This window comes from Triturus cristatus, chromosome 6, assembly GCF_964204655.1.
Source record: "Triturus cristatus chromosome 6, aTriCri1.1, whole genome shotgun sequence".
Classification (NCBI taxonomy): domain Eukaryota; kingdom Metazoa; phylum Chordata; class Amphibia; order Caudata; family Salamandridae; genus Triturus; species Triturus cristatus.
In genome coordinates this window covers 191987625-192007304 of record NC_140589.1, presented here as the reverse complement: position 1 = coordinate 192007304, position 19680 = coordinate 191987625, and the positions used below count along the sequence as shown (strand labels likewise).

Here is a 19680-nt window from a genome sequence, read left to right as displayed (position 1 = left end):
AAATACTTTACACATTGCCTTTGGGATAAGCCTGTCTGCTCATGCCAAGCTACCAAGGGGGTGAGCAGGGGTTAAATAAAGTGTGGATCCCCCTTACTCTGACTAGAAGCAAGGGTACCTATTTGGTCACAGGTACCTACCTCTGCCAACTAAAGACCCCCATTTCTAACAGAAATAAAGAAGACTCTCATGATGACTGCAATTGTGGACTGTTCTCAATAATTTTGGACATTAACTGCTCAGGATATTCATTCATTATTTGCTATACGTGTGGATTTTTGTCTACGTTATTTGTGACGGAGGTTGGCTGTGACTTATATCCTTTGAGCATTCTTATTTGTTACTGTGACTTTACACAACTTAGCGCATTTGATGCCCTGCCACCCTTCTTTTTGCCGATTCACTGAGTAGATTAAGACTTGATTGTTTTTGACCGCATGTGCATGCAAATTTACGCATTTTGGAAATTTACAAAGGTTTCCCTGTTTACACATTGATATCTGCTACACTTGCAGCTTTCCATGGGCCCAAACCACTAAGTTACGTTTACATTTGTAAACCTATGCATGCACAGTAGTACACTATAGTATAAAACAGAGGGCAACCAGGCAAGTGAGGTATGTGGAGACCTATGCATTTTATATGAATGTTGATTTTAACTTTGCCTTGCCAGCCCTTAGCAATCAGAACTTTTTTTTATAATATTTACATCCCTAAATTAGAAGGTATGAAAATGAATCACTACCCAGCGTATGTGAAAATCAGTCTTTATTTAGAAAATAGTATGCTTTAATATGTAAAATCAATGGTTAAATAAAGTAAGTAAAACTCTCAACATAATTTAGGTATGTTCACATTGAAATACAGTGTGATTTGAAAATATTTGAGCATTCTAGTGGAAGAGCTGACGGAAAGATAATAAACATAAAGGGACAGTTACTCCTAATATATAGCATTAGGAAATCCTTCAGGAACATTTTTTTTTACTTTTACAACCAGAATGGATGCAACAAATTATTTTTTTCACGGTTTAGACCAATCTAAAGTTACTACAGTTTTTTCCACTTCCATTCAGAGATTGATAGAACACATGCAAAATCTACTTGGTCCACAGCTGAATTCTGTTTAGCAGTCTGTTTCATACAGTGGGAGATGCATGACCAAATGGGTACATAAAACACAACATGTTTTGACAATAAATGCATTAGGAAAAAAGGAGACTTCACATGCAATAATTACTATCAATATTTCCTATTTGTGGCACACAATACAACTTAATTTAGTGATATGTTCCTCAATTGTGCTTTCACGATGGCAAAGCTGGTGCAAAGCAGAGTGAAGTGCCTACTGCAAAAAAGAATCCATGGCACGGCAGCCCATGAGCAAATGAGACTGGGGAAGTGGCAAGTGCCAAAGGATTATATTGCAATTGCCCTTAAATAGTATTATCTGCTTAGTACTTGGTCACACTGGGAACAGTATGGAAGATGTTCCTTAATAAGTGTCTGCATTTCAATGAGGTTAATCTAACTTCGCAATTTAGATCGAAGGTCTTCTGTGATATATCATTCTAACCTTTCATCAGTGCAAAAGGCAAACGTCAGACTGGTAATTGCTGGTCCTCATAAATATCTTGAGAAGCATACCCACTTTTTCCAGGAGAAGAAATGTTTTTCTAGGCTTATCTCAAGCAAAATAAATGAATGTGTTTCCAAATTGCATGCCACATAGAGATTTAGGCCGAGGCCAAAGTCCATCCATAGGCGGTAGGCATTCGTAATGTGAAACTTTTTCAATGTTTGCTGACTTCCCAACTTTACCCACTTTCTCTGCAAGAGGAATCTTCTACTCACAAAAGCTTTTTGTGAGAGAATTCTAATGGAGAAAGTTCTGTTCGTGAAGGGAGTTTTTACAACATTTTTGAAATGTATAAAATAACTACTTATTAAAATCTAACATGACCATAATAGACCCTTCCAAGTAGAAAACTAATACTGACCATAACTGGCAAAATCTGGGGGATAAGAGGAACTAGGTCGGTGTGAAGTTGCAAAGACTTTCCTACACAACCTTTGTGAATTGTTCTCTAAACTCTGCAAGCTAATGGGTTTGAAACATTTAAACTGTACAAGAAAAACACTCTACAAACGTACATTTTGCAGAACTTCGTATCTACCAATGGGATTCTGTTTTAATAATGTTCTTCTGCAATCAAGTTTTTAAGACATTTTTAAAGGTGAAACTATAACATAAATTGCAGGAGAAAATTGAATTTTTTCTATGTCTATTAGGAACTCGGCAAAACGTTTGTATTCACCTTTAAAATGTCCTTCCAACAGCCACTTTACATTGTCAATGATTCATTGACATGGATGTAGCAATCTGCATCTGACAAGAATTGTAAGCCAAACACAAAGTAAGATAAGTATCATAAGATGAAATAACTATTTACTTAAAAATTGTGAAACTATATAACCACCCCTTAACATAGTTGTATTTGTCAAGATTTTACCTCAATTGTAACGTAAACCTTACCAATGTATTATATTTTAGCCAATATCCTCTACCATGGTAAAACTCTGTTTAAAATAGACAGCATTAACTTTTTGCTGCCAGTCATTAACTCTAATATGATGGTATCTATTTATCAAAAATATTATGAAATGTTGAGTAGGTTAGAAGTCTGCAGATTAAATGAAGCGCTTATGCCTCCACTTTCATTTTGCTATGATCTTCTGAGTAGTGGTTCTGGTGTTCCTCCTCCTCGTCCAAGGGGACCTGAAAGAAGAATCAGCAATACATGATTGTTCAGTCTTTTCAACTCGTAATACAGCTTTTTACAGTGCTAATAAAATTAAATATGATCCCTGTGCAAGTCAACATTGTTACAATAGGCTGTACACATAAGTATCATTGCCATCTGTTGTTGGCATTAGGAGTGGTTAATGTTTCCTAGCATATAAATAGTTAGTCTTTGTGGAGCCGGTTTAATTCTTCTAGGCTATGAAGTGAAGAACACTAGAATCATTACACCTTGCACAGAGGTTGGAATTAACAGGCCCACTAACGAATAGTCAGTTTCTAAAAAGCACTTTCCAAAGGTCCAGAGGTCCTACTACAGCTGCATTAAGGCCACCAAGACTTTAAGTCATGTGTCCGAGCTTAAACATGCCGCACAAGCAGGGACATCTTAAGGATCTTGGGGGCCCTGGGCCAATCGAATTTTGGGGGCCCCTGTTCAGAACAACTTTTAATTTAAGATCCAATTTCAGATTTTTCATGATCTCTTTAGCCAGGTCACTGACAGCGCAGAAGCACACTCGTCCAAGTTTTCGAATGTGTTTACATCTAATATTTAGGGATAGTGACTTGTGTTTTCAATATTTAACACAGCAGCAGCTCACTAATATAACTGCTAATAATCTCTGTGACGCCCTCCCAATTCGAATATGTGAGGTCCTGTTTTCAGCTAAAATAACCTTTTTATGGATGTTGCACAAAAGGTAAACACAGCATTTCTCTTCAAAATGCCCCTTATACACTCTCTCACATCACCCACATTAAAAATAAGTTAAAGTAAAACAGTATTTGAAAGAATTTGTTTAAAAATTACCCATGGTCACCAGGGTAATGCTCTCTGCAGAACATAGCTGGCTCCATAAGGGGGCCCCCCTGAAAGTCTGGGGCCTGGGGCCAGAGCCCACTTTGCCCATGCCTTAAAATGTCTCTGCGCACAAGAAACAGTCTCCTGGTTGGGCCTTCAGAAAAGGGTTAACTTTTAGATTTTCAGTGTCACAAGGTTATAATCTTGAATGACCCAGCCCCAATAAAATTATAGCAAGATGCTCTTACAGGCCACTCTCACTTGCCACCTATGTACCAGGAGGATATCTTGATTAATTGTTCACAAATGGTTACATCAATCAAAATTGAGTGATTTTTTTTTATTGTTCTTTTTGGTAACAGTTTTTACCTTAACTATCTCTTGAACCTCTAGAAGTGATTTTCTTTGTTTTAATTTAATTTTGCTTCATTAAATTTTCATCATTTTTGTTCAGTCTGGTTGATAGCCTCAGTTTTGTACTTCATTTAACTGTAATTCTTCAGTTATAAGCTTGTAATGTGCATGGGTTACGAAAGGTGTTATGGCTCTAGATTCCAGTGAGCACAAAAACAAGGTTATAGAAATCATGGAGGTTTTCATCTTTTTCATTATTTTATGGACAAAAAGATGGTCCATTATTCAGCAAGGTACCCTAAAAAAAGAATGTGATTAAGTGGAAGACTTGTTCTAGAGACAGCCTACCGGAGATTGACATATTCACAGGACCAAAGAAAGAGTCAAGCTGTCCCAATTCAGGGTGTGCATGAAGCCTGAATTTGCTGTGATTATGGGCAGACAAAAAAACATCATTAGTCTATTGTCAGAGGCCCCGATTTAGAGTTTTCAAGAACGGGAGTACCACTATAAGTCAGCCGTACTCTTGCCTCATTAAACTCATATTTCCCCTACCCAAGTTTAAGTTGCAAATGCACTATGGGGTATATTCTCAAAAACGTGTGATAACCATCACAAATATAGCTTAGCGCATCTTTGCATATCGCAGTCCATTGTGGGAAAACGACACCATGTCAACGTGGTATTCACAATCCGGTGGCACCATGCGATAGTCACACGATAACGCGTCAAATGACAGCATTAAACATATCGCCACACCACAAAAATGCGAAACAACAATGCCAAAAAAGTAGCGATGAGGTCATCCGCGATACAGAAATCAGCGATAACCAGTGACAGGCCTGCAATTCCCGCACCTCATGCGGAAAAACACAAACTAAAAGCAGAGCACAAAAACACCAAGATGACAATGTACGAGCACACTCCCACAACTGTGACGTAGAACAAATGACCATCGTCCCGCATCACATGGGCATCTCCACACAGTCATAATGTACAGTGACATGCAGACTGCATGTAAACTGTGCCAATGCAGACACATGCTTGGAACATGCAGTGAACTCGCATTTTCCCACAGCATTGCAGAGGGACAAGCAACCCCTCCTGCACACAGACGTGTCATGACCATGAACAATCAATCATGCTAGCGTGGACGAATGTAGGGGCAGTGACTCCCGCTTACATACATGTTGCACATGTTGCGGGATCTGAGTCACAAAGGGCATCCCTGCATCAAGGTGGGACATAACTGACCCCACAATGAGCCACAATATCACCTGCAGGCCAGAAATGGCAGCCAAAATGGATTGACCCTGGAAACATGCGAAACGCCGAAGAGTGGGATACCCTACCAACTGTGACACACAGGACTGGCAGTTTGAATACATGACACCCAAAACAGCACCACTGCACAGAGGTAACACACCCACCATCCATGAACACATCACAAACTCGCCATCAACACATGTCGCACTCACACCTGACTGAGTGACGTGCCGGTACAGATGAGTGACATGCACTTAGTGAATGTAGGTTTGTAAGGCATTTATTTGCAAATTCCGTGCCTGTGGTCAATCTGTGCTGTCCCATGAATGCCAAGGAAAGTCACAATGTGACTTGATCATCTAAAGAAATTTTTAATGATGTCGTCCCTGCGGGCTATTCCTGCTGCCGCTGCAGTGGGGCGTGGTCCACCTCCCTCATCCTCATCATCCGGTGCCTCTGAGATTGGTATCCATGGTGCCTTGCTGCGTACACATATGTTGCGCAACACACAACATGCAACGATCATATTGCACATGATGTCTGGCCTGTAGAGGAGCCGTCCACCTGTGATGTCCAGGCACCTGAAACGTGACTGCAATATGCCAAATGAACGTTCCACGATGCCCCTGGTGCGTTAGTGGGCCACATTACACTGCCTCTGGGACTGTGTGTTCGGGGCATGGAGGGGTGTCATCATCCAAGCACAGAGTGCATATCCCTGGTCATCTGAGACAGTGCAGAGACATGAGTCAACAGTTGGTTCGGCATGATGTGTTGGCAGGCTCACTGTGTCATTGGTGTGTGATATATGTGACTATGTGATTCCTGTATGACATGTACTGCCTGTTGCACATGAGTGGCATCAATGTGTAGTAAAACCATAATCCTATGCACACGCTAAATTCATTGACATGTTATGATACTGTTACATCACTATGTTATCATACATATTAGATGCACATTAATAAAAAATGAAATTTCTGTTTGTGATGCATAGTATTGTTGAATATTCTTTTGTTCTTTATTATTTAGTAGAATTGCCCAGCCAACACGTGTTTCGTCGTGGGTGATATCCCAAACGACTTCTTCAGGGCTGTTGAGCAGGTGGATGAACTCTATCGCGTTCCCCCCACCGGTTCTAATTCCATCCCGGCTGTGATTAGGTTGACTCCCGGTCCCTACCATTAAGAGTTCTGCTGGTAGCTGTGTAGCTAAATTGTAAGTTCAATTGAAGTTTCTGATGTGTTGTCCCATTAATGGTTTATTCCTTAATTATGGAAGTCCAGTTAAGTAACTCGTAATCCTGGACCTTCAGCGTGTGCGCCTCAGACCGCTTTAGTCTCCGTGCGAGTAAGCTCCGCAGTAAACCGGAAGTCTGTATCAATATGTAGTACGTAGCCTCACTGCTGCTCCACCCTCCCCCAAGCCTATTCACCTGCGTGCGCAGCACGGTTGCATCACCTGCACCCCACGGCACACCATTGCCATGCCCATCTGTGCATGTCCACAAGCCTGACAACAACATTGTGATGTAGTATGCTGAAGGTGTGTGGCCACGTGCGTGTAAGCCTATGATAAGGGGGAGAGGATGTGGTCCGTCGGCTAAACTGCCGACTTTGGTGCTGGAAACCAGGGTTCGAGCCTCGAGGTCGTGTCCACATCCTGTGATTCTGGGCAAATCACTTAATCTCCCAGTGCCTGAATGTGTAATGTAAATACGGTGCTCATGTAAAGCGCTCCAATAACTTCGGGGCGAGTTCGCGCTATCTAAATATGCAAAAAAATAAAATAAAGTACAGGCTGGACACAGATGTAGGGTACATGCCTTGCCGAATTCGCCCTGAGCTTGAGTGTAGACCTCTGGCCCATGCTGAGGAAATAGCGATACACACAACAGTTGGCATGTATGATCCCCGGAACCCGTGCGGGCTTGCCCACCCTCTTGTACCCCTCGGACGAGGCCGCACACCATGGGCATGCCATGAAGCAACATCGTACATTGCATGATGGGTGGCGCTGACACCACACCAGACACTCACGCATCAGTTGCCTCTTTCCCAAGGCCTAATCTCAACCATGCCCAGAGCCACGTGTTGTAAGATCACACCCCATGCCATACCACCGTATGCTGGTCAACTCACTTACGCTCACAGGGGGGTCCGACACAGCCACATGTCAAAGGTCTACACCACTGCCTGAGATGACAAGGTTGCACATGCTGTATACAGCATGATGTGATGTGGTTTGGCCCAGGGCCCACATGAATACATAATGATCACACGGACACAATGAGATAATTTGTGGTACGGGCATGTGAGCCCTGCATCTTGTTAGACCTGGCACCTTGGCGTGAGTTTCCCTTCCACTTTTTGATGGTGTGCCTCGACTGTTTTGCTGGTGTTGTCCGCTCAGGGCACTGCGCCACGGCTAATCCGTGCCGCAGTGCAAGTGCTCCCTAAGTAAAGTGTACCTGTAATTGATGTCCATGATTGGTTTATTGGATTCACTGTCAGTCCCCAGTAAAGTGCACCAGGGGTGCCAGGGCTTGTGAATGCCAATGCTGCTGGTGGGCTTGCAGCGCTGGTTGCGCCACCCACGGAAGCGGCCTTGTAAAGTGTGTCTAGGGTCTGCCACCGCAGACCCTGTGCGCGGTCCGGGACCGTCGCGCTGACTGCGCAAGTGCCCCCACTTGCCAGTCCCTAAACCTTCCCTTACCTACATATTAGCCACCCCTCTGGTAGGCCCGAGGGCAGGGTGCATTGTAGGCATAAGGTAGGACATACCCTGATGTGTGTGGCATGTCTTAGTAGTGAATTACAGCCCTTGTCGTTTTTCACTATTGAAGGCTACCTGCTCTCCATAGGCCAGAATGGGCTGCTGGGATCCCGCCAACGCTGTGACCCCAGTGGACTCAGAGAGCATGGTAGAGTGTCAAGTTTGGTATGCCTGAACTCAGAATAATAAAATACTTCTTGTAGTCAAGTTTATTTTAATATCCTGGGTTTGTAAATACTACTTTTAGAAAGTTAGTATTTACTGACCTGACCATCTCAGTCCGCCTCTGCTGTGTGTATGTGTTCTGCCTGGCAACAGTAAGGAGCAGGGTGGGGGAATCCCCAGAGACAGGTTGGCTGCCAGGTGGTGGGTAGAGAGATTACACCTGGATGGGTGGGAGGAGTACACCTTGACTCTTGAATAGACCTGTGCTCTGCCACCACAAAGCCGGCGCCACCCCCTGTGGGGCGGCTGATGTCTCTGCCCTGCTGCTGAAAGGAAAGAGCAGAGTCACAATAACAAAGTGCTCCAGAACTGGACTGAGCCAGGCCTAGGCCCCCTGGCGCTAAAGAACAAAAGAATCATGGTATAAAAATAGGAGCCTGGCTCCTAAGAAATCAGAATCCTGTTTACCACAAAGAACCTCTGCCCGACTAGAAGGAGAAGAAGACGCCGGAGGAGCTGGCCTGCTGCTTGCCTTGCTGAGAGAGGAGAGGAAGAGACTTACTGAAAAGACTTTGCTACTTTGTGCTTGAACATTCTCCAAGGGCTTGATCTGAGCTTGCCCCCTGAACTGAACCCCAGGAACAGTGGGTTCTTTGTGCTTCTTGCTCGTCCTCCAATTCGAGCCGTGTGTGCATCCCGCTGGAAAAGAGACTGCGCCCCTCATCGCCCCTCCTAGGGCCGTGACACTCAGAAGCTCGCCTGCCTCCAACCCGTGAGAGCCCCGCTCCGTCCCGAGCCGCTCTCTGTCCCCGGGCCAGGCCGCCTGCATCCCTGTCACCGCCTGCTACTGGAGCGCGCTGACCGCGCTATCACCCCTCCCGCCGGAAGCCGTCCGACGACTGTGATCTACGCCGGGTCATCCAGCTGCACTGACCGTGCCCTGCGACCCCGCTTCGCTATCCCCGGACATCTCAGGCCGCGCCGCCCCCGCTGTGGAGACCCTCCTGCACCGCCGTGCTAAAGGGTCGCTGGCCGCGCCTGCCTACGTGCCCACACCTGCTGATTGAGGACCCAAGAACACTTCCCAAGCTGAGAGTCGCACCGACCTGTGCCGACTCTCCACATCACGAAAGAAGTTCCAGTATCGGGCTCGGGGCCCGCAACGCCTTATTTCCCCGTTCGCAGGAACCGATCTCTGTGAGTACTGGAACTACAAGTAAAGAGACTACGAACTATCCATTTGGAAACCTACAAACCCAGAACATTTGCCTACTGCATAACCTGGTGGCCTAGCGAAAACGTTATTGGTCTTGTGATAAGTCTGTTGAGATATATATACCTTATTTTTACATAAAGAATCGTATTTTTATATATATCCAAGTCTGGTGTCCGTTTCTGGGGGGATTAATGTATTTACTGTGTGTACAATTGTGAGTGCTTAACCAACAACGCCTGAGGAATCGCCTTGGCTGCTCACGCCACGCACCTAGAGGGTGAGCAAGGGTCATTCGCGAGGGGTTATCCTGCGCCCTGACGTGGAGGAGAGGGTTCCTGCTTGACACAAGGGCAACCTTGCGCCAACCAGAGATCCCCGACTCTAACATTGTTGGCAGCGGTTGGGATTTCGGATTTGCACTTGTAATTTGCATACAGTGAATTATTAATCGCCAGATAGTGAGAGCAGACCAAATAACGCAGCCACAGGTTTGTAATTGTTGAACTTTGTTGAGACATCTGCCATTACTGCAACCATGCCTGGCTCGCACTCCGCTGGAAGAGCACTCTCTGTGATTTCTGGAATAGATGAGGTGGATTGGGAGAGACTGGAAGGCTACACGATGGAGCAATTGAAAGGCTACAGTGTACAATTCAGAGTCCCCCATGCTGGATGCAAGAGGAAGACCCAGTACACCAAGGCGTTGAGAGCCTGGAAGGAGTCACGAGACCTACGGAATGCGGGGGACATCGTTCCACCCGACAACCTTGAGGAACCCAGCAGAGTCCGGTCGCCAGAGGAGCTGGCAGACAGGGCAGCAGACAGGGCGCATGCAATGGAGATGGCAAAGTTGGCAGGACAAATGGAAATGGAAAAGCAGAAGTTGGCCCTGGAGGCACAACAACGCCAAATGGATCATGATATCAGATTGAAGGAGTTGGAGCTGAAGGCGAAAAGTTTGGACACCGCTCCTTCTGGTGGCAGCACTCCACCGGCGCAGGTAGAGTCCAAGGTGTACATCCCCAAAGATGTAGTTAAGGAGTATTTCAGAAAGGATGACATAGGGCAGTGGTTTAGGGCCTACGAGGTGGCCATGTCCTCACACCGGGTCCCTGAGAAAGACTGGGGAGCGGGGTTGTGGGGAAGGTTCCTTGCTGAAGGGCGTGACACACTGTTAGATTTACCCCTAGAAGTCCAGACCTCATACCCCCATATGAAGGAAGCTTTAATGAGCAGGTATGGGTTAACTCCTGAGCTATATCGACAGAGGTTCAGGGAGACCAAGAAGATCCCTGAGAGTACGTATGTGGAATATGTGACCTTTTTCTGCAGAGCGCTGGATGGTTGGGTGAAGGGTAGCAAAGTGAATGATTATCAAGGGCTGCTTGATTTAATTGCATGGGAGCACTTGTCCAGTCAATGTTTTCCTGAGCTACGCCAGCACCTGATAGATAGCAAGCTGTCCAACCCGAGGAAGCTTGCTGAGGAGGCGGACCGCTGGCTCAGCACCAGGGTCCACAAGGGTCAAGTGGGAGACTCCGCCAAAGGTGGGCAGGGTCCCCAGCAGAAGAGTGGGGGGGACAAGGGTAAACAGAAGGGGTTCCAAAAAGGCCCCCAAAGTAATTCCCAAGGGAACCAGCAGAAGGGTTCTCAGCCTCCCCCAACCCCGCAGCAGAACGGGGCCCCGACAGGTAGACCTGTTCCAAAGGGGCCCTTCAATTGTTATAAGTGTGGCGATCCGGGTCACATTGCCTCTGATCCTAAGTGTCGCCTGTTTGGTAAGACCGCACCCACTGGTGCTCCACCCCGGCAAGTAGCTAGTGTTAACTTTGGGGAGGAAGTAGCAGTCCAGGAGGGTGGGGGTCCCGGGCAGATGACCCTAGTCTCGCTAGGAGACAGTGAGATGGTCCCTGTAACCTACCTGCCCTCTAACACTAAGAAATATGGGCAGGTGGTGACCATCAATGGAAAGAAGGTTGAGGCTCTTAGAGATACAGGAGCCAGCGTGACCTCGGTGAGGCAACACCTGGTGTCTCAAGAGCAGATTGTACCCAATGCCTACTGTAGGGTTGTCAATGCTGACAACGTAGAGAGTCGTTGTCCAATGGCTCAAGTTCCCTTTGAGTGGGGGGAGGTCTCTGGTACTCTACAAGTCGCTGTGAGAACTGACATGCCTGTAGATTGTCTGCTAGGGAACGACCTGGAGAGTTCCCCTTGGGAAAAGGTGGAGAAGACCACGCATCTGAGGATGGTGGGTCTACCCGACTGGGCGTGCGTGACCACCCGGTCCATGGCAGCCAGTAGGGGTGTTGAGAGGGTCCTGGAGCCTGAGGGAGAGGTCCAGGAACCAGCCTTAGGGAGAAGGCGCAGGAGGCGCGGGAAACCGGCCCCCGAAGTTCCCACGGCCCAGGAGGAAGTAGACCCTGAGGGGGATGCTCTGGAGCCTACCGGGGAACAGATTGCCGAACTGGGAGATCTGCCTGAGCTGACCCATTGGCAGCAAGAAGGAGGTCCCTCCAGGGAGGAATTCTGCAAGGAGCAGAAAGAATGCCCTTCTCTCGTAGGTATGCGGCAACAGGCTGCAGACCAGGCCAATGGTGTTCAGGCCAAAACACACTACGTGTACTGGGAGAGTGACCTCCTGTATTCCGAGCCTAAGGCTGCTGAACCTGGGTCAGCCCGTGTGCTGGTGGTACCCCAGAAGTTCAGAACCTTCCTACTGGGGCTGGCTCACGATGTGCCGTTAGCAGGACATTTGGGGATGGACAAGACCTATGACAGGCTTGTCACCCACTTCTACTGGCCCCAAATGCATAGGAATTCCGATTCCTACTGCAGAACCTGTCAGACTTGCCAGGCAAGTGGTAAGAGCGGAGGGAAGCACAAGGCTCCTCTGCAACCTTTCCCTGTGGTCGGTACGCCATTCCAACGAGTGGGTATTGACATTGTGGGGCCTCTGGACCCCAAGACAGCCCTGGGCAACAGGTTCATCCTGGTCTTGGTGGACCATGCCACCCGGTACCCTGAAGCCATCCCTCTGAGGACAGTGACGGCCCCCGTGGTGGGACGGGCACTGATGGGAATTTTCTCCCGAGTGGGATTCCCTCTAGAGGTGGTGAGCGACCGGGGGACCAATTTCATATCCACATATATGAAATCCCTGTGGAAGGAGTGTGGGGTAACGTACAAGTTCACCACTCCTTACCATCCCCAAGGAAATGGGTTGGTTGAGAGATTCAACCGAACCCTCAAAGGCATGATCATGGGCCTGGACGGTCCGATGAGGCGTAAGTGGGACGTCCTCTTGCCATGCCTGCTCTTCGCTTACCGAGAGGTGCCACAGAAGTCTCTAGGATTCAGCCCCTTTGAGCTTCTGTATGGTCACCCGGTAAGAGGACCTCTGAGTTTGGTAAAGGAAGGCTGGGAGCAATCTCCCAGGAAACCTCCCCAGAATGTATATAGTTACATGCTGGCCTTCCGAAACCAGACTCGGCGTTTCAGGCAACTTGCTGAGGCAAATCTGGAAGCCAGCCAGGAGGAGATGAAGCGGTGGTACGACCGGAATGCCACTCTGGTAGAGCTTCAACCTGGACAAAAGGTGTGGGTCTTGGCCCCAGTGGAGCCGTGTGCACTTCAGGATAAGTGGACAGGTCCATTTGAGGTTGTGGAGCGCAAAAGTCCTATCACCTACTTGGTGGACATGCAGACTCCCAGGAACCCTTTAAGGGTCCTACATGTTAACCGCCTTAAGCCCCACTTAGAGAGGACCGAAGTGGGCATGCTGCTGGCCACTGATGATGGAATGGAAGAGGAGACCGAGCCTCTTCCTGACCTCTTAGTGGCCTCGGAGAAAGATGGGTCAGTGGATGGAGTTAACCTCTCACCCACCCTGACGCCCGAACAACAGGAAGATTGCCGCCACTTGCTGGGACAATTTTCCGACCGATTCTCCCTGGTTCCTGGTGTCACAGATTGGTGCGTCCATGATGTGGACACAGGAGACAGCTTACCTGTGAAGCACAAGGCTTACAGGGTAACTGACAGGGTCAGAGCTTGCATTAAGGAGGAGGTCTCCAAAATGCTTGCGCTAGGGGTGGTTGAGTCCTCCAGCAGTCCTTGGTCCAGCCCCGTGGTCTTGGTCCCCAAAGCTGCTGCGCCGGGAGCCACACCTGAACTCCGGTTCTGTGTGGACTACAGAGGACTCAATTCAGTCACGAAGACTGACGCGCACCCCATCCCCAGAGCTGATGAGCTCATTGATCGGCTGGGGGCTGCCCGGTTCCTCAGTACGTTTGATTTAACGTCTGGGTACTGGCAGATCGCCTTGACCGATGGGGCCAAAGAGAGGTCAGCATTCTCTACACCAGATGGGCACTTCCAGTTCCGAGTCATGCCATTTGGGATGAAGAATGCCCCTGCCACCTTTCAGAGGTTGGTCAACCAGGTACTGGTTGGGCTGAATGCGTTCAGTGCCGCCTACCTGGATGACATCGCAGTGTTCAGTGCCACCTGGCCGGAACACCTGCGCCACCTCTGGGAAGTGTTGATGGCGCTGCGCCGAGCAGGCCTCACGATCAAGGCAAGCAAGTGCCAGATCGGGCAGGGTTCCGTGGTGTACTTGGGACACCAAGTGGGGAGTGGCAAGGTGGCACCCTTGCAACCCAAAATTGAGACCATCCTGGCTTGGGAACCCCCCAAGACGCAGACCGCAGTGAGGGCCTTCCTGGGGCTCACTGGGTACTACAGGAGGTTTGTCAAGGGCTATGGAACGATCGTTGCCCCCTTGACAGAGCTGACTTCGAAGAAGCAGCCCAGGAACGTGGTTTGGACTGACACCTGTCAAAAAGCTTTCGACACCCTGAAGACTGCCATGTGCACGGCGCCCGTGCTCTTGGCCCCTGACTTCTCCAAGGAATTCCTAGTCCAGACAGACGCTTCAGAGCATGGTGTGGGGGCTGTTCTCTCACAGATGACTGAGGAGGGCTGGGACCAACCCGTAGCCTTCATCAGTAGGAGGTTACTTCCACGGGAAAGTAGGTGGAGTGCAATTGAGCGAGAAGCATTTGCTGTGGTCTGGGCGCTGAAGAAGCTAAGACCCTACTTGTTCGGGTCTCACTTCCGGGTTCAGACGGACCACAGGCCCCTCAGATGGTTGATGCAAATGAGGGGTGAAAACCCGAAGCTGTTGAGGTGGTCCATCTCCCTACAGGGTATGGACTTTACGGTGGAACACCGTCCTGGTACAGATCACGCCAACGCTGACGGTCTGTCCAGGTATTTCCGCCTTAGTGACGAGGAACCCCCTGGGCAAGGGTAGTTCTCCCCACATTTCAGCTGGAGGGGACACGTGTTAGACCTGGCACCTTGGCGTGAGTTTCCCTTCCACTTTTTGATGGTGTGCCTCGACTGTTTTGCTGGTGTTGTCCGCTCAGGGCACTGCGCCACGGCTAATCCGTGCCGCAGTGCAAGTGCTCCCTAAGTAAAGTGTACCTGTAATTGATGTCCATGATTGGTTTATTGGATTCACTGTCAGTCCCCAGTAAAGTGCACCAGGGGTGCCAGGGCTTGTGAATGCCAATGCTGCTGGTGGGCTTGCAGCGCTGGTTGCGCCACCCACGGAAGCGGCCTTGTAAAGTGTGTCTAGGGTCTGCCACCGCAGACCCTGTGCGCGGTCCGGGACCGTCGCGCTGACTGCGCAAGTGCCCCCACTTGCCAGTCCCTAAACCTTCCCTTACCTACATATTAGCCACCCCTCTGGTAGGCCCGAGGGCAGGGTGCATTGTAGGCATAAGGTAGGACATACCCTGATGTGTGTGGCATGTCTTAGTAGTGAATTACAGCCCTTGTCGTTTTTCACTATTGAAGGCTACCTGCTCTCCATAGGCCAGAATGGGCTGCTGGGATCCCGCCAACGCTGTGACCCCAGTGGACTCAGAGAGCATGGTAGAGTGTCAAGTTTGGTATGCCTGAACTCAGAATAATAAAATACTTCTTGTAGTCAAGTTTATTTTAATATCCTGGGTTTGTAAATACTACTTTTAGAAAGTTAGTATTTACTGACCTGACCATCTCAGTCCGCCTCTGCTGTGTGTATGTGTTCTGCCTGGCAACAGTAAGGAGCAGGGTGGGGGAATCCCCAGAGACAGGTTGGCTGCCAGGTGGTGGGTAGAGAGATTACACCTGGATGGGTGGGAGGAGTACACCTTGACTCTTGAATAGACCTGTGCTCTGCCACCACAAAGCCGGCGCCACCCCCTGTGGGGCGGCTGATGTCTCTGCCCTGCTGCTGAAAGGAAAGAGCAGAGTCACAATAACAAAGTGCTCCAGAACTGGACTGAGCCAGGCCTAGGCCCCCTGGCGCTAAAGAACAAAAGAATCATGGTATAAAAATAGGAGCCTGGCTCCTAAGAAATCAGAATCCTGTTTACCACAAAGAACCTCTGCCCGACTAGAAGGAGAAGAAGACGCCGGAGGAGCTGGCCTGCTGCTTGCCTTGCTGAGAGAGGAGAGGAAGAGACTTACTGAAAAGACTTTGCTACTTTGTGCTTGAACATTCTCCAAGGGCTTGATCTGAGCTTGCCCCCTGAACTGAACCCCAGGAACAGTGGGTTCTTTGTGCTTCTTGCTCGTCCTCCAATTCGAGCCGTGTGTGCATCCCGCTGGAAAAGAGACTGCGCCCCTCATCGCCCCTCCTAGGGCCGTGACACTCAGAAGCTCGCCTGCCTCCAACCCGTGAGAGCCCCGCTCCGTCCCGAGCCGCTCTCTGTCCCCGGGCCAGGCCGCCTGCATCCCTGTCACCGCCTGCTACTGGAGCGCGCTGACCGCGCTATCACCCCTCCCGCCGGAAGCCGTCCGACGACTGTGATCTACGCCGGGTCATCCAGCTGCACTGACCGTGCCCTGCGACCCCGCTTCGCTATCCCCGGACATCTCAGGCCGCGCCGCCCCCGCTGTGGAGACCCTCCTGCACCGCCGTGCTAAAGGGTCGCTGGCCGCGCCTGCCTACGTGCCCACACCTGCTGATTGAGGACCCAAGAACACTTCCCAAGCTGAGAGTCGCACCGACCTGTGCCGACTCTCCACATCACGAAAGAAGTTCCAGTATCGGGCTCGGGGCCCGCAACGCCTTATTTCCCCGTTCGCAGGAACCGATCTCTGTGAGTACTGGAACTACAAGTAAAGAGACTACGAACTATCCATTTGGAAACCTACAAACCCAGAACATTTGCCTACTGCATAACCTGGTGGCCTAGCGAAAACGTTATTGGTCTTGTGATAAGTCTGTTGAGATATATATACCTTATTTTTACATAAAGAATCGTATTTTTATATATATCCAAGTCTGGTGTCCGTTTCTGGGGGGATTAATGTATTTACTGTGTGTACAATTGTGAGTGCTTAACCAACAACGCCTGAGGAATCGCCTTGGCTGCTCACGCCACGCACCTAGAGGGTGAGCAAGGGTCATTCGCGAGGGGTTATCCTGCGCCCTGACGTGGAGGAGAGGGTTCCTGCTTGACACAAGGGCAACCTTGCGCCAACCAGAGATCCCCGACTCTAACACATCTTTATTGCCAGGATCACACGTCCAGTGATGCCTGTAGGGTGTAGGGTAGTGTAAGCAACCCCTCAGGGGTTGGCTGGTGCTGCCAACAACCACAACAGTGATCTGACAATCAGAAGTCCAAAGTACAAACAGCATGGGTCCATGACTTGAGCTGCACAGAGTTAGTGGCACAGGATGCACTGCGGCAGGCTCAGGCACACCTTCAAGGAACGGTGACTTGTGGTGCACTGAGACAGGGCCACAAAAGCTGAGCGGGTCCTCGTTGAGGTCCCAGGGGAATGTCACGGAGTGTTACGGGGGACAGTGGAAGGTGTCCATCCAGGGAATGATGCAGAGGGCAGGAGCAAGCAGAAGCAGGCATAATGTAGTAGTTGAATGCTACAGTCTCCTGTATCCCACCATGTCAGTATCAGCTACATGATGAAGACAACCCCCAGGCCATGGACTCAGATGCCAAATTAGTCCAACGGGAGCTTGCCCATGACTCCCCTGGCACACTAGAGCTGGAAGGGGATGCAGTCTGCAATGAGGCCTGTACACTGATATCAACTCTGCAATTGTCAAATCAAGAGTCTGTTTCAAATGAGTATCTGACTCGACCGTAGTGTGTGCCAGAGGCAGTGGCAGCCGCTGTGCAGCCAGCTCCACCTGGATCACTAACACATGGCGTTGAAATGGCATGTGGAAAGGTTTCCTGGGTAACGGAGGTGGAGACACCAGAGCAGGACAGGTGTGCACACAGCTACGATGCTGTGTCCTGGCTGGGACGGACTGAAAAAGATTTGTCTGAGGCCTGCTGGACCGGTGTGTAGGCCTAAGGCAGAAGGCCGCAAGGGCCCACAGACACGTGTGGTTGGACTGCTATGCAAGGAGTTGCTGGCACCACATCGAAGGGAGTATAGGGAATTGAGCCCTGCCTTAAATATGTACTCTGCCATTGCGTAATCAAGACTCATTTACAAATGTGCAACCTACTTGTCCGCTGTGTATGCCTGTGGAGTGCATCAACGGGAAGGAGTACTGCATGCCTTGCTCACGGAGGCCGTGATGGTCTGAGTAGTCTGCCATGGTCGCAGGCCTCAGGCGTGGAGCTGGCACAGGCACGTGGTGGCCACTCTTGGAGACACACCGGTGTCGGCAGGTGTGCAGTGTGGCCAGGATGCGCAGGGGCGGACGAGACTGGTTCGGGGATTTGCGGCCAGGGCTGCGGCAGCACACATGATCGCAGGCATCGCTGCACACGGCATCAGCCTCATGGCGGGGTGAGAGGCACCGCCCTGGCAGAGATGTTGGGCATTCCTGGCGAGAACCATGCCCAGGGCTACGTGCTTTTTATTCACACCCCTGAGCGAGCCTGGTGTATGTTGGGCAAGCCCACTACACACATGCTTACAGGGGGGACGTAACAAGCTACGTTTCCAAGATCTTCCCCACTGGCTGAGGTGACATGGTTGCCTCCACTGTCCAACAACACTACCACCATCAGCAGTATTTATTGGCATGAATATGTCGGCGGTCTGCATACTGCAGTCTGTCCAGCACATCCACGCCACAATTGGCAATGTGTGCATTCTCGTTCATGGGTCACTCACCTACTTCGCACATGCCTGGTTGCCACCTACCTCCACATTCCGCTGGTGTGTGGCTGATGTGCCATGCTGTTGGTGGGTCATGTACATGGCTAGCCCAGGTTGGCACAGTAAGTTGTGCTGTCGGGTCTCGTGGGTGGGCTTGTTGTTTGGCATGTTGTTTGTGGGTTTGTGACGTGTGCATTGTCAGAGTTGTAGGTTGCATGATTGTGGAGTTGAGGTGTGTGGTGTGTCCAGTTGGTACTTAACAATGAGCACTGCATTTCCATAGGTGCCATCCTGGAATTGTCGGTTGATGATGGACTGTAAAAGATGTTTGAGCCGTGCACACTGCCTGGGTAGTTGGCAATGACATTGGTGAAGAGTGCCCGGTGGTCCACTATTGCCTGCACATTGATTTAATGCATGTGCTTTCTGTAGCGGTAATTGTGTGCAGTGTCGGCAGGGGGCACAAGTAGGGCATGTGTGCAGTCAATTGCCCCAAGACGTGCGGGAATCCAGCTATGGCATAGAATCCTTGCTTGGTCTCCAGCTGTTCCTGTGCAGTGTGGAGGAAGTATAGGTACTGGGGTACCAAGCTGATGATGCCATCCAGGACAGGTTTGAGGAACTTGGATAGGGCTGGCTGTGAGACTCCTGCGACTATGACGGTTGTTGGTTGGAATGTCCCAGAGGCCAACAGGTGCAGCACAGCCAGCAGCTTTGTCTGCGGAGGGATGTTGGTTCTCCGCTGTGTTGGTACTGTCAGCCTGTGGGCAATGATGTTCAGGATGCGGAGGATGGTTGTCCTTTTGAGCCTGTAGTGGGCAATGACATGCTCTGGTTTTACGTCTGTGAGGCCGGTGCGTTTCCTGAAGGTCCGCTGTCTTTGTCTGCGCTGCCTCTGTGGTGGTCAGAGGGGGGGTGCGATGGTGGTCCGGGTGGGGGTGTCAGTCCTGGGGGTGGTGGCGGTTGGTGTTGTGGCCCTGTTGGGGCTCCGAGCTGCATGATGAGTAGCTTCATGGCATCTGTTGATATTCAGGTGTGGCTCTGGGCTTGGTTCCCTTTCTGTTGCCGGTTGTCGTCTAACTTTGCACCAGGTCGGAGCAGGTGTTAATTTCCTGCTGTTAACGCGCCTTATCGCCTCTTTTGGGATCTTTTTGCC

General features: G+C 49.8%; 1 protein-coding gene across 1 annotated transcript in view; it reads right to left on the bottom strand.

Moving 5' to 3' along the window:
* Positions 1-751: 751 nt before the first annotated feature.
* RHAG (Rh associated glycoprotein) overlaps positions 752-19680 on the bottom strand; it is a 132955-nt gene continuing 114026 nt past the window's right edge. Inside the window, exon 10 of the mRNA XM_085610494.1 lies at positions 752-2778. Coding sequence (XP_085466620.1) covers positions 2704-2778 — 75 coding nt within the window. The 3' untranslated portion in view covers positions 752-2703. The remainder of the gene's footprint in view (positions 2779-19680) is intronic.